The 16,422-nt window shown below is 41.2% G+C and overlaps 1 protein-coding gene across 2 annotated transcripts in view; it reads right to left on the reverse strand.

The window, feature by feature from the left end:
* kcnd2 (potassium voltage-gated channel, Shal-related subfamily, member 2) overlaps positions 1-16,422 on the reverse strand; it is a 251,669-nt gene that overhangs the window by 26,820 nt on the left and 208,427 nt on the right. For both annotated transcript variants that reach the window (XM_062994726.1, XM_062994725.1), the window contains exon 2: positions 388-550. In XM_062994726.1, coding sequence (XP_062850796.1) covers positions 388-550 — 163 coding nt within the window. The remainder of the gene's footprint in view (positions 1-387; positions 551-16,422) is intronic.

Below are 16,422 nucleotides of genomic sequence, written 5' to 3' on the forward strand. Positions count from 1 at the left end.
ATAAATTACAGTTGTTTTTATAGCATTTTTTAAAATGTACCATTTTTTGGAAATGGGTTTGTATTAGATACACAGGGATAATACATGCCCCAAATATTTCTGCTTAGCTTTGATTGATTAGCTTTGTTTTTGGTTACTTCTTATCTAGCAGGATAATACTGACTCTTTCAAGACCTGCTTCTCAGGAACTAGCCCTAGAATCTAACATACAGTACTGTACCTAAAATACACTTACTCAAACAGAATATTATCAGCTACATGAATACCCTGGGTACACTGTGTATGTGTGTGTGTGCTTGCACAATGAAGCCTAGATCTTTATTTAATCCCTGATCTATTAATCTGTTTAATGTCCAAGGTGATGAGATTAGGCACAGTGATGGGTACCTTTTGGGATCTGCGTTTCTCTGCACGCTGACTCTGGTGGTAGATTCGGCTGAAGTTTGACACGATGACGGGCACAGGAAGAGCGATCACCAGCACGCCACTGAGAGAGCAAATTGAGCCGAAAATCTTCCCCATGATGGTCTTTGGAACCATGTCTCCATACCTGCAACCCACAAAGAAGCACATTTGTTAAAAAAAGGCACTTGTCTTATTTTTCATTCTTTCTTATTACTTAAACTGTAGCGTAGCGGTTAAGGTACTGGTCCAGTAATTAGAAGGTTACTGGTTCAAGACTTACCACAGCCAGGTTGCCACTGTTGGGCCCTTGAGCAAGGCCCTTAACACTCAATTGCTTAGATTGTATACTGTCACAGTACTGCAAGCCGCTTTAGATAAAAGTGTCTGCTAAATGCCGAAAATGTAACTTGTTTCTTTTTTATTCTTTTATATTCATCTTCCTTCCATCCCTCCTTTCTTCCCTCCTTCCTTTCTTTATCCCTTCTCTCCATTTGTGCGTATGTATACACCGATCAGCCATAACATTAACACCACCTCCTTGTTTCTACACTCACTGTCCATTTTATTAGCTCCACTTACCATATAGATCTGTCTGATACCATATAGTGTCTGATCCACTCATACCAGCACAACACACCACCTAAATAATACCTTCTCTGTGGTGGTCCTGATCATTGAAGAACAGCATGAAAGGGGGGTAACAAAGCATGTAAGGAAACAGATGGACTACAGTCAGTAATTGTAGAACTACAAAGTGCTTCTATCTGGTAAGTGGAGCTGATAAAATGTTTTAATGTAATGGCTGATTAGTGTATACCAACCTACCTACCCAAGGAGGGGGATATACGGTGTAGCAATGTAATTATATTCACATTCTTATTATCAAGCACATTTAAATGAAATGTTTTATCATAATGTCTCAAGATCTGTTTATTATTATTTATTCATTTTACTGCATTCTGCGCTGCGTTGAATAATTCTAAGGTTTATAGTTATGACCACTAAGAGGCAGCAGAGAATCACAAACCTGACAGGTCAGCCACTGTTCATCTGTTGCTGTTTGTTTGGGTATAATAAGGATTTAAAACCCGAAACGTGTGCATGTGTGTTTTTATGAAGTAAAAAGAAAGCAAGTTCAAGAAAAGTAGAACTTCTGACTTGATTACTTTCTGCTTCTCTCCCCAAATAAGCCATATTTCATTAGAATAAGTTCCTACAGTGAGTGAGAATGTTTACACACATTATACATTAACACTTGAGACACCTACATGTCACCATGGGAACACAAGTTGGTCAGGTTACATCGCAGTAGCAATATAATAGAAAGCAACAACTGTACACCCACCAAATACAGGTCAAATTTTCCAGGAGGTTCATGTGAACGGTAACAGTAATGGTAAGTCCATTTTTATGTCCAAACAATATGTAAAAAAAAAGTATATGGACACTTGGACAGTATGTGGACAGTATGTGGACAGGTGTCTGCAAAGTTTTGGTCATATAGTGTAGCTTTTCCACTCATCTTGAGAATCCAGACAGCGCTGTGCTAAACAAAACAAGTCAAGTGGGGCAGCAGTTAGTTTGGGGAACTGAGTTTTATCCTTGCCCCCTGACACTGCAAAGAGTTTGGTAGACTATTCCATTTTTATGTGAGTCATTCTTCAGGATTTTGAAATTTGTGCCCATTCAATCAAAAGAGCATATCTAAGGTCTTGTACTGACTTGCTATTTACATTTGTTAAAATGTATCCTAAAGGTGTTTAATAAGGTTAGGTTTAGGTGTCTGGGCAGGCCAATTAAGATCCTGTACATCAACCTAGTGCATTTACATTTACATTACATTTACAGCATTTAGCTGACATTTTTTATCCAAAGCGGCTTACAGTTGTGACAGTATATAATCTAAGCAATTGAGGGTTAAGGGTCTTGTTTAATGGCTCAACAGTGTCAACCTGGCAGTGGTCGGGCTTGAATAGGCAACCATACTAATACCTTAACCACTAAGCTTTTTTACTCCAGCACTAAGGTATGCTAGAGTAAAAAAAAATCTTACCTAAACAGTTGCATTAAAGTACATGGAAGCATATGTTTATATTATTGATTATATACAGATGTAAGCAATGGGTGTGGCTAAAACACCCAAACATAGTAATTAGAGGGGGTGTTAAAATACTTTTGGCCAGTGTAGCAGGTTTGAATATAATATGATGGCGCAAACTGAATATATTCTGTATTCTGGCCTATATTCTGTTACAACAGATTTTGACTACTATATACAAACTGCCCAGAGTTGATCTTCTTTGTCTCTGTATTCATGTTTGTAAATGCTTAATCAGTACATACATCTCATCCCTTATGAAATGACTTCAAGTGTTTGGAAGAAAAAAAATCTTCCATATATCTATGTTAATGGTGTTGAAATCAGTTCTCAGCGGTGGTGTCAGACCGTTGGAGTGATCATGACCATTAGACCATCTAGTTACAAATATCTTCTCATGCCTTTCAATTAGGGCTGCAACTATCGATTATTTTTGTAATCGAGTATTCTATTGATTATTCCAGCGATTAATCGAGTAATCGAATAGGAAATACTTTGCTTTAATAAAGAGCAAAAATAAATACATATAAGATTAAATAAGACGTGTCTCTTAAAGCAAACTGCACATTTTTATTCCTTGCATACAGGACAGTTTAAAGAGAACATTTTTGAAATGCAAAAACAAATACATCAAAAATAAATCAAATTTGTTGTGGATGAGTTTTCGTTTTTTCCAGCTTAAAATGATCTAAAACTTTCTCAATTTCTTTCTCTGTCCAGTCTCCTCTGTTCACCCCTCGCTATTTTCTCTCTCTCTCCATTTTGCAGTCCGCGCTATCAAATATCGGCTGCGTTTCAAATCGCACTTTCATACTGAACAGTACGCAGGAGCGGCGAGCGTGTACACATACGAAGTATTCATTGAACTGTATGCAAAAAGTACCAGGATTAAGTCCTGTTAAGTACTGTTTAAGTAGGAGATTTGGGATGCAGCCCTCGGCTTCTTCACGTCACCTGCCCACAGCGTGAACGCGTTGTGCAAAAGTGCGAAACACCGTGAGCTGTATATAGTTTTGTGGATTAAGCGATGACTCGATGCGAAAAATTTGAATAGATGATTTTTAGTAATCGAATTACTCGAGTTTCTCGAGGAATCGTTTCAGCCCTACTTTCAATAGTTCACTGAACTCAAATCCTAATGAAAAACAAATATACAATGTGGATCTTACACTATATGGTCATGTGTTAATGTGTTAATGTGTTTCTGCCACATTTATTGCCAGTGTATTTATAGTTTAGCATATATGTGCTCAAAACAAGGTGCACCAACACAAATGGCTAGACACACTTGGTGTGGAGGAAATCCACTGGCCTGCACAGAGCCATTTAGGATAAACAGGAACACTGAGGCCGGCCTTCTCGTCCAACATCACAAATGTATTTCTTACTATATGTGCATCACATGTGTTTTAGCCACTGCAGTGGTTAACTAACTAAATGTCCATGTGTGTGGAATGGGATATCAAACAAACCAATGGACAGGTGTCCACATACTTTTGGTCAGAGAGCATATCAGGAGTGTATATGACAGCAAAGATGTAGGGTGGCTCTTTAAGAGAGCTTAGGGACACTCACATTTGCTAAGTGGAGGGTCTAATTGAATTACGCCGCTACGTATCCGTGCTCGGGGGCCCAATGAGACGCAGCCTCCAAAGACCGAGCAATAATTACGCACAGAACCAAGTCAACTCCAGCAATTAAACTTCTGTAATTAACTACAAGAAGGAGAGAGACACAGTGTGTGAGAAACACAGTAAGTGAGACAGTGAGAAAGAGACAATGTGTGAAGAAAGAAGAAAGATAGAAGGAGAAAAGAGATTAGGAGCGCACGAGTGCAACTTTTCTTCCTTCATTTTTCGGTGATTATAATGTTCCCTGTATGCCTGCAAATGCTTGGCTGCTTTCCAAATGTGTCCTCATTAACACGTCCATGAGACAGAACGCTGGCTGTGTCCAAAGGACAGAGTCATATACAGAGCTGTCTGGCTCTATGAACCCACAGATAAAAGCTTCATTAATGATGATTAAGAAAGTCCCTTGTAGGCTATTATGTTCACAGATGAATGTACATGATGAATATGCTGGTCACTGGTAGAGTTCCACAGTGCCTTAAAATGTACTTAGCTTTTTTTTAAATGTTGCTCATTTCATTTCACATTTTAATGTAATAAAGAAAATCAGTTCATGAAAAAGTAATGCAAGTGCTCGAGTGGTGCAGCGCTCTTTCACGCTAGCCCACCATTACAGAGATCTGAATTTCAGGGGTGCTATTGGGCAGCCAGTATCTTTTTATACAATTATATTTTATTTCATTTTCATACTGTGAGAAGCCTTCTCAGAAGAGTGGCTGCTGTTATAGCTGAAAAGCTCCCACTCTATTTTAATACCATTTGTTTTTAAAATGGGGTGGCACGGTGGTTCAGTGGGTAGCACTGTCCCCTCACAGCAAGAAGGTCCTGAATTCAATTCCTAGGTGGAGCGGTCCAGGTTCTTTTTTGTGTGGAGTTTGCATGTTCTCTCTGTGTCTGTGTGGATTTTGCTATTGGCTGGATATTTTTGGTCGGTGGACTATTCTCAGTCCAGCAGGGACAGTGAGGTGTTTAAAAACTCCATCAGTGCTGCTGTGTCTTATCCACTTATACCAGCACAACACACACTAACACACCACCACCATGTCAGTGTCACTGCAGTGCTGAGAATGATCCACCACCCAAATAATACCTACACTGTAGTGGTCCTAGGAGAGTCCTGACCATTGAGGAACAGCATGAAAGGGGGATTTTTGTTATAAAAATACGGTGAGGGTGGGAGCGGTAGTAACTTGTCGTGTCAAGAGACTGAGCGAGAGCTAATTGTCCGGATTTAGTGCCATCTGACTTCCACCTTTTTGGACCACACAAAGAAGCTTTAAGAGGAAGAAGATTTTCATGTGATGATGATGTTAAAGCAGTGGTGCATCAATAGCTACGCACTCAAACAAAAAACTTTTGCTGGGAAAAATGCATCAGAAGCTGACCATGTAGAAAAGTGATGTAATTTGTTTTTGAAATTCTTAACAAATAAAGTTAAAAAAAAGTGTGGAAACCTTTTGAAGAACCCTCATATTTATCCTCAACAGCGTGCAGCTTAGAGTTGCATTACTCAGGGTTGCTTTCTATGTTTGTCATTTCCTAGCTGCACTCTGTCCCATGCTATTAATCGTGACAGCGTTCTTATTACCCTTACTGACCACACAGAACATGACCACACATACACACACACACTCTGACGAACAATGACAAAATGTGGGTGCTTGCTCAAAGAATGCTGGTGGGGGACTGTACGTAATCACCAGACCTTGAAATAGCTTTAAAGGCTAGCCACATGAACACACACACACACAGCACACACACACATTTAGGACAATACAAAGGACGTTACCGAGGTGAAACATGCTGAGAGCACCTTGACAGCCACAATGCAATTATAAAGCAATCACGCCACTGAGAAAGCAGGTCATCAAAATGCACCCGGTCCCTGTCAAAACTCCTTCACACTCATACATACACATACACAAACACACCTACATACAGACTCTCAGAAATACAGTATATAAAAGATAAACAGACAGACAAATGTCATTGTAAATAATACCAGAATAGATGTTCAGGACATTCACTAGTCCTCTCGGGAAGGGTCATATTATTTACCTGATCCTGACAACACAGATAAAAAAGGCAATGTGAGTCATAACGTATTAACATCATGATGGAAACGTCCTGGGGGAGAGGATTGCCACAGAGGTGGTATGACATCCCGTTTCCGGAACAGACTCACCTAAAAACCCACATTATTTATGGGCAGCATGATTCCTATTTTTGATTTTTTCATTTTATATTCATATTGTAAGATTCACTATTCAGTTCTGTGCTATCCCTGTTATATCCCTGTTATAATTATTATTTTTATTATCTGTATATAACTTCTATTATACTCATCATTGATGCACGTGGGGAGCGAAGGCTGGCCCGTGTGGTCCGATCCAACAGACGAGCTCCTGTAGCTCAAATTGCTGAAGAAGTTAATGCTGGTTCTGATAGAAAGGTGTCAGAATACACAGTGCATCGCAGTTTGTTGCGTATGGGGATGCATAGCCGCAGACCAGTCAGGGTGCCCATGCTGACCCCTGTCCACCACTGAAAGCGCCAACAATGGGCATGTGAGCATCGGAACTGGACCACGGAGCAATGGAAGAAGGTGGCCTGGTCTGATGAATAACATTTTCTTTTACATCAAGTGGATGGCCGGGTGCGTGTGCGTCGCTTTCCTGGGGAACACATGGCACCAGGATGCACTATTGGAAGAAGGCAAGCCAGCGGAGGCAGTGTGATGCTTTGGGCAATGTTCTGCTGGGAAACCTTGGGTCCTGCCATCCATGTGGATGTTACTTGGACACGTACCACCTACCTAAGCATTGTTGCAGACCATGTACACCCTTTCATGGAAACGGTATTCTCTGATGGCTGTGGCCTCTTTCAGCAGGATAATGTTTAGGAATGGTTTGAGGAGCACAACAGTGAGTTTGTGGTATTGACTTGGCCTCCAAATTTCTCAGATCTCAATCCAATCAAACATCTGTGGGATGTGCTGGACAAACAAGTCCAATTCATGGAGGCCCCACCTCACAACTTACAGGAGTTAAAGGATCTGCTGCTAACATATTGTTGCCAGATACCACAGCACACCTTCAAAGGTCTAGTGGAGTCCATGCCTCAACGAGTCAGGGCTGTTTTGGCAGCAAAAGGGGAACCAACACAATATTAGGAAGGTGGTCATAATGCTATGCCTGATCAGTGTATATATTTATACCTTTAATGATAACTTGATTTCTATATATATATTGTTTCTAAGAATAGATACACTACTGCTTCACCTAGCACTTTGGTGAGCTTTTGGTGACTTTAGTGAAGCATGGCCTGCCCTGTTTCAAATGCCTCACTAATTTTGCTTAATAAGCACTGCTGTTGTGAATACATAATAAACGTTTACAAGATTGTTGTCCAGGATGAAATAATTAAAAGATGAATGACTGTGTTTATTGCATAATGTATTACTGTACAAGACAGCAGGTGGGTTCGTTACTACCTTTGTAAATCGTTGGTCTGATAATGTCCTATAGAAAGCAAAACAAGATAATACAGAGTCTGTTTGAATACAATGTTTTATAGGTTGTTTAATAGGTAGGTTTTATTTAACTGGGTGGCTTAGAAGATAGTGGAGGTGTTGCACAGATGGTATTCAGGACCTAGGTTTAATTCTTCCATTTAATTATATTCTGAGCACTTTCCACAGATAATGAAAGGCAGGAAACACCACGGACAGGTCGGCAGTCCATTACAGGGCAAAAAAAAACACACACACACACACACACACACACACCCACATACTCACACACACACACAGATACCTAGGGGGAATTTAATACCTTTAATTAATCGGACTGCATGTCTTTGGTCTGTGGGAGGAAACTTATGCAGATACAGGGAGAACAAGCAAACTCCAAACAGAAAGGACCTAGACTGCTCCACCTGAGAATCGAACCCAGGAGCTTCTTGGTGTGAGGCGACAGTGCTACCCACCGACCTACTGTGCCACTCTAAATTTTCTTACACACAGTGGGTAGAGCTTTGGGCTATCAATTGAAAGGTTGAGAGTTTGAATCCTGGCTCTGCCATGCCGCCACTGTTGGGCTCTTGAGCAAGGCCCCTAACCCGGTCTGCTCCAGGGGTGCCGTACAATGGCTGACTCTGCGCTCTAACCCCAGCCTCCAAATAAGCTGGGATATTCGAAGAATGAATTTCATTGTACTGTACATGTGTGTAAGTATACAGTATATGACCAATAAAGGCATTCTATTCTATTCTAAAACGTCAGTAGTGGAATTGGCAATTCTAATATGTCCCTAGATGTAAGTACATAAATAAATAAGTGTGTGATGCCCTATGATGCATTGGCACCCTGTTAAGAGTTTCTGTTTAGTGTCTATAGTTCCTGCAATGTGTTTCACCCACTACAACCCTGATTAACCTAGAAATTTATTTTTTTTATTGAATTTCCATTTTGGTATGTCATTTTTTTTAAAAGTAGGTAACAAGAATTCCACACTACTGTCTAAAATTACCAGCTGGGTCGATCTTCTCCAATTGAAGCTAAATGAAGGAGTGTGTGCTCTATCTCAGAAGGAAAATGAAAGGATGAGGAGATAAAATGACAGAACAGAAAATCAGTTTGCTTGATTAAGAGTCCCTGTGCTCTCGGGTGAAGACTGTGTACTTAAAGAGCTTAGCGTTCACAGAGCTTGTTAGAAGACAAAGTACTGATCACTAGCACTCCAGCTGCAATCATCTGACCTCTGCGCTTGGTTAAATCCAGCTCTTATACGCACACACGGGAAATCTGATGCATGACACGTTTTCTGTATGATCCTTGTGCCTGTGTTTACACTCTTCCTCCCCAGAGGTTTTGACGCTGATGTGAGTCATCTTTAAAACAACTTCGATATGTGCACTCTGCTGGAAAGTCAGAAAGAGGGTTTACTTAACCCTCACAGGGACACGGAAGCAAACAGACGCTCCTGGAAGGTTCAGCTTTGTCTGTTCTTTTTTGTGTGCCTTCGTGTATATCAAACACGAGCACCATGCCTTGCATTAATTACCTCCAAATGTACCACGGAATATACAATACTGCAAAAGATAAAAAAAAATACTGCAATATACAGTATATCATACTAAGCCTGTGTGTTTATCTACACTGATCAGCCATAACATCAGCTCCACTTACCATACTGTATAGGAGCACTTTGAAGTTATACAATTACTGACTGTAGTCCATCTGTTTCTCTGCATGCTTTGTTAGCCCCCATTCATGCTGTTCTTCAATGTTTAGAACTCTCCCAGGACCACCACAGAGCAGGTATTATTTGGGTGGTGGATGATTCTCAGCACTGCAGTGACACTGACATGGTGGTGGTGTGTTAGTGTGTGTTGTGCTGGTATGAGTGGATAAGACACAGCAATGCTGATGGAGTGACCCCTCACTGTCACTGCTGGACTGAGAATAGTCCACCAACAAAAAATATCCAGCCAACAGCACCCCGTGGGCAGCGTCCTGTGACCACTGATGGAGGGCTAGAAGATGACCAACTCAAACAGCAGCAATAGTTGAGCGATCGTCTCTGACTTTACATCTACAACGTGGACCAACTAGGTAGGAGTGTCTAATAGAGTGGACAGTAAGTGGACACGGTATTTAAAAACTCCAGCAGCGCTGCTGTGTCTGATTCACTCATACCAGCACAACACACACCAACACATCTTTTTAAAAAAATACAATTGGCTACTTCATTCATCATTGTTTTTGCCTTTTAGGATGGGGATCACTGTCCTAGCATGACTACATCTGCTCCATGCAAGCTTTCTTTTCCTTATACTCCTGCTCTCTTGGTGAAGTAATATCCTTCACATCTTGTCATGTCTGGTGCACATGTTCTCATGAATTTCAGCTCACAAAACTGAAATGTATTCCTTGATCTTGCAGTCGAGCTGGACAACACTCAGATCATGTATCATCTGGGAATAGAAGAAACCTTGAAATAGTTCAGGATAACCAGCTATCACTTTTGATTTATGTTGCTAACCAGACCCAATCGTGTAGGTTCCTCCTTTAGGAATTTAGTAGGATTTGTCCACTTCTCTACCTGAAGGCCATTTAGGTACTCATCCAGTCTCTCCTGATGCAGCAATACCTATTATTTAATGCAGCAATACACCTGGTTTTCTGAACAAACACTGTCATATGATTCCCCTGCCAGCTCCCTTTACTGGCTTAAATTTCAAATGACGCTTGAATACAAAGGCCAGGTACCGGTCCGTGGGTCATTAATTACCAGGCCGTAGAGAAAGAATAAATAATTAGAGATTGCTACAAGAGCAATTACATTTCCAAAACTCTTCGGGTGTTATTGTCTTGTCATTGCGAAAAAAAGTAAGGATTTACACTGATTTGCCATTCTATGGTTATTCTACTTTAAATCCTCCCACCCCCGCTGGTCTGTGAAATTATATCTTATATGAAACCGGTTCGTGGTGCAAAAAAGGTTGGGGACTGCTGGTATAGAGGACACTTGCAGATATTGTTATTCAATAATTAGAACATCCTAAAATCCTAGCCAGTGTATCTTTAACTGCTCCAAGTTTCCTACTTTATCTTTATCTCAGCTCTCTTCCCAGGTATTTGGGTATTTTAGTAATGCTGTATATAATATAATATAATATTATATAATGAACATCTACATAATGTATGAACAATTCTCTAGACCTGCACTTTTAAGGAATACCGTATAAGCTTGAAATTCCTTTAATTTACTTCACAGTACCATACACGTCACAGCCAGCAATCGACAACATACACAACACCTGCACCTTTCCTCGTTTGTGCGTTCCCAGCATTCCCAATCAGCCAATCACCTGGAACCAAAAACCATTGTCACTTAACACAGTCCACAACTGTGTCAAGAAACGCAACCTGAAAATCTGTTATGCAAAGGGAAATACGAACACGTTCTAAAATATTCTCAAGCAAAAATGAGCAAATGGGTTATATTTCTTTGCCTAACACATAAGCATAAATGTAATATTTATTTCTTTTTGAGTGTTTATTAATATTTAGGACTGAACTCCAAAACTCTGGATAATAAAAGATTTCCATCTTTTTGCCTCAACACACCTAAAGGCAAACCCAACAGTTCTGAACCTGTGTGTGACTCTGAAAAGCCTACTGAGTCCAGGTAGGTATTTTAGAACTGTAGCATTACTCAGTGACTCTCAGTCAACTGGCAGGATGCGTCTCCGCTTTGCAGGTAGTGTCACCTCTGGAGCTCCGAGTACGCTTGAAGCCCGGCAGGATGCCTCTGCGTGGGGGATTTATCTCGGGTTCTCGCTCTAGGCCCTGTGCAGCAGGTAAGGCATAATACTCAAGAGAGTACTGCATAAAAAGCTTTTGTGAATGTGTTATGTGGAGCTTCATAAGAGACCCCCAGCTCCACACCATCAATAATTCTTTCTATCCATTCCTCTATCTCACCCATGAATGCTGAACAGTCTGTTTCATCTCCCCGAGGCACATCCTTCTCTTTATAAGCCTTTTTGTCTAAATATTCGTTTGTATGTCTGGCTTTTCCAATGTCCTGATTTCTCTTAGGGAATAATAGGGTTATTGTGTATGCAAAACAAAACTACAGCATTTGTCTATAAAAAATAAAATAATAATAATTTATTGGATTGAAAAGATGGAAGGTTTTCCAAAAATGTCAGTGGTCAAATTTGTAATTAATAAATACAAAAGTAGTCAACAGTCAAACGAGGTCAATTCTGATTCACACTACAGGATTTTCACCTCATTTTTCAGTCACAAACTCATTTTGGGGAGATGTTTGAGTTTCTCTTTGATCACCACATGGAGCAGTGGAGTAATTTGCACCACTACAAACGGCAACTAGTCATTAAGCCTTTTATATTTTTCAGCATGTTTAAAATGACATTGCATTACGCTTCCTCTCTACTGATAATAATCTCCACCCTGGTTGAGGAGAGCTGAGACTAACACACGTCCCCTCCGACACATGTGCAGTAGCCTACTGCACCTTTTCACCTGCACGAGGCGAGTTCATATGTGGATCAGCTTTGTGTACGGAAAGCCACACCCTGATCAACGCGTTATCCCCTGTCTCTGCGCAGGTGCCATCAATCAGCCAACAGAGGTCGTATTTGCATCAGTTATAAGGTCTCTTTCAGCACCCCCCAGAACAACAGTCAATCCTTGCCCGATTGCATCATGCTTCCTCTACACCAATGCCGATCCCCATTCTGATTGAGGAGAACGAGGCTGACCCACGCCCCCTCTGATACGTGGGCAGCAGCCGTATGCATTTTGCCACCTACACTTTGACGAGTGCAATGCGGATCAGCACTGTGTACGGAGAGACACACCCTGACAGCACTCTTTTCCCATCTCTGTGCAGGCGCCATCAATCAACCAGCAGAGGTTGTAATTGCACCAGTCATGAGAGAGAGACCCCATCTGGCTTAGTCCCGCCAATATCTGAACAACAGGCCAATCGTTGTTTATGTGGCCGGCCAGCCTTAGCCGACAGGCAGAGCTGAGACTGGATACGATGTATTCGAGATCCCAGCTCTGGTGTTCCAGTGTGTGTTTTTACCACTGCGCCACCTGAACGGCCAGCCAATCCTTGTTCATGTAGGCGCCCAGCCTGCCCGATAGCAGAGCTGTGTTTTGAACCAACGAGTTCTAAATGTCAGCTCTATTGTGCTAGCGTATTTTACCACTGCTCCGCCCTATTTGTTAATTATTTTAAACCTATATTTAACAAAATGAATTACACTGAAATGACTTTTAATGTTTTAGCTTACTCCCTTAATTTGTAATTTATAAATATAAACAAATTTAAAATTTGATGCCTGCAAAACATTGGGCACAATAAGCATGAAAAAATATTTATAAACATTCAAGTAACATCATTTTAAAACATTCCATCATAAAAAGGTACATTTTTAACAGATAATTGTGAACAAAAGTCAGATTTACCAAAGATTAAAGTAAGAAAACTGTCAGTCAGTTCAAAAACTAATTTAGGTCTTTCACCATCTACTGTACATAATATTGTGAAAAGAATAAATAATCTTGGAAACTCAGTCTGTGTAGGGTCTTTTAAAGACAGTGAGAGACTCAGATGTTCGGAGAGAAAGGGGAAGCTCGTTCCACCACTTGGGTGCAAGTACAGAGAAGAGCCTTGATGCTTGTCTTCCTTGAGTTCTGGGTGGGGGATCAAGTCGAGCGAGACTAGTGGCTCGGAGGTTGTGTGGTACAGAGCAGGAGTTCTCTAGAGCAGTTTGGAGCTGGTCCATTTTTGGCTTTGTAGGTGAGCATCAGTGTTTTAAACTGAATGCGTGCAGCTACAGGAAGCCAGTGAAGAGAACGCAGCAGTGGGGTGATGTGGCAGTGTTTAGGCTTGTTAAAAACCAGACGGGCAGCTGAATTTTGTGATGTTTTTTCATGTTTTTCTGGTGTCTGAGTGTGTTTTCTTGAGCTACCTTGCATCATTTTACTCTAAAGTTCTAAAGCCAAGCAGGAATTGGTTGCACACTGATTTGTAAGTAGACATAAATAATGTGTGTGGGAATCATCATTAACAGGTTGTGTAATGTGCATTGTACTATGATCACATTTACGGCATTTAGCAGACGCTTTTATCCAAAGCGACTTACAGTTGTGACAGTATACAGTCTAAGCAATTAAGGATAAAGGGCCTTGCTCAAGAGCCCAACAGTGGTAACCTGGCTTGAACCGGCAACCTTCTAATTACTAGTCCAGTACCTTAACCACTAAACTACAACCACTATTTCAAAACAAGTGAAATAAAGTAATAATCAGACTGGCTGGGTGGTTAAATATATTATTTTCTATAAATAATTGTATACACCTGTTAGGAATGGGCGTGGCTAAAACAAATGAACATTTGCTGTTGAGAAATTTAGTCAATAACTTGGTGGCCAGGGAGCTCTTGAATTTATATAAGGTAGATAGACACTGCGTATACATCATGTCTCCATGTTCCCTCCACAACCTGACAAGCTCAGATAATCAATGATACACTTCAGCTCACTCTTTACTAAAACTAAGAAAAAGAATGAGGAATGACAGTGTGAAAATGATAATGCTCTTTTATCTTTCCCTTTCAGCCCCTCCAAATAGACCAGGGTCTCTTGTCTCACTGAATTACAGCAGATCAATGGGAGATAATACTCCAAGCTTGCTTCTTCTCTCAAAAACAAAGTAGTGATCCACTATGTATGTTCTGCCAGGTTTATTATCCTGAATATAGCAGTACATGATCAGAATATGAAGTGGAAAGTCTGTGTTTATATGCATCTGCTGTGCTGGAACTGTTTTTGTTTATTTTCACTATGTACAGTCAAGTTGGAAAGTCAGCACACCCCTTTCACCTTCTCCACGTTTTATTACATTACAGACTCATTCTATAATAGATCGAGTTCTTTTTTGCCTCAAACATCTACACACAATCACCAATAATTACGAACTGAAAACAGGGTTTAGAAAATATGCAATTTTATTTTACTGACAAAAATGGTTTATTTAGGGGTTACATATCTGTACACACCCTTAGCCTAATACTTGGTTGATGCACCTTTGGCAGCAATTACAGCTTCAAGGTGTCTTGGGAAAGACGCTACGAGCTTGGCACACTTATTTCTGGACATTTTTGCTCTTTCTTCTTGGCATATCCTTGCAAGCTCTGTCAGGTTGGATGAGGAGCGTCGGTACACAGCCATTTTCAGCTCCTTCCACAGATGTTGGATTGGATTCAGGTCTGGGCTCTGGCTGGACCACTCAACGACATTCACAGACTTTTTCTGAAGCCACTCCTTTGTTCTCTTGGCTGTGTGCTTCAGGTAGTTGTCATGTTGGAAGGTAAACCTTCACCCCAGTCTGAGCTCCAGAGCGCTCTGGAACAGGTTTTCTTCAAGGATCTCGGTGTACTTAGCTGCATTCATCTTTCCCTCTATCAGGACTAGTCGCCCCGGTCCCACTGCTGAAAAACATCCCCACATCATGATGCTGCCACCGCCATGCTTCACTGAAGGGATGGCATTAGCCAGGTGATGAGCGGTGCCTGGTTTCCTCCAGACGTGACACTTGGTATTCAGGCCAAAAAGTTTAATTTTGGTTTCATCAGACCAGAGAATCTTTTTTCTCATAGTTTGAGAGTCCTCTAGGTGCCTTTTGGCAAACTCCAAGCGGGCCGTCATGTGCCTTTTACTGAGGAATGGCTTTCATCTAGCCTTTCTATCATAAAGGCGTGATTTGTGGAGTGCTGCCTGGATGGTTGATCTTCTGATAGATTCTCTCATCACCACAAGGATACGCTGGAGCTCTGTCAGAGTGACCCTTGGGTTCCTGCTCACCTCCCTGGCCAAGGCCCGTCTTCCCCGATCGCTCAGTTTGGCCGGGCGGCCAGATCTAGGAAGATTTTTGGTGCAGCAATTTTTCTGTACCCTTCTCCAGATCTATGCCTTGACGCAATCCTGTTTCTGAGGTCTGCAGATAATTCCTTTGACCTCATGGCTGGGAGTTTGTTCTGATATGCACTGTCAACTGTGGGACCTTATATAGGCAGGTGTTGGCAATGCCCAACCATGTTCAATCAATTGAATTAACCACAGGTGGACTCCAATTAAATTGTAGAAACATCTCAAGCAATATCAGTGAAAACAAAATGCACCTCAGCTCACTTTTGGGTGTCATATCAAAGGGTGTGCACACTTGTGTACATATGATATTTTACATTTTGATTTGAATAAATTAGCACAAACATCTAAAAACCTGCTTTCAGTTTGTCATTGTGGACTATTTTGTATGGAATCTTGTGACAAAAAATGAACTCAATCTATTATAGAATGAGTCTGTAATGTAATAAAACTGCTGCATGAACAACGATTGGCTGTTGTTCATAGGGGTGAAAAGTCGGATTATGGGTCCTCATAACTGGTGCAACTGCGGCCCCTGCTGGCTGACTGATGGCGCCTGCACAGGGCTGAGGAATGATGCTGATGGGGGTGTGGCCCTCCGTACACAGTGCCCGTCAGTGTATGAACTCGACTCATGCAGGTGAAAAATGCAGTCTGTACTGACTGTACGTGCCGTATGTCAGTTGAGAGACGTCCTCAGTCAGTGGTCGAATCAGTATAGAGGACGTAATCAGGGTAATTGGACACGACTAGATTAGGGGAGAAAACTGGGGGAGAAAAAAACAAAAGCTATTGTATACCTACGTGAAAACAAAC

The sequence above is a fragment of the Trichomycterus rosablanca genome, chromosome 1, assembly GCF_030014385.1.
Source record: "Trichomycterus rosablanca isolate fTriRos1 chromosome 1, fTriRos1.hap1, whole genome shotgun sequence".
NCBI classification, from domain to species: Eukaryota; Metazoa; Chordata; class Actinopteri; order Siluriformes; family Trichomycteridae; genus Trichomycterus; species Trichomycterus rosablanca.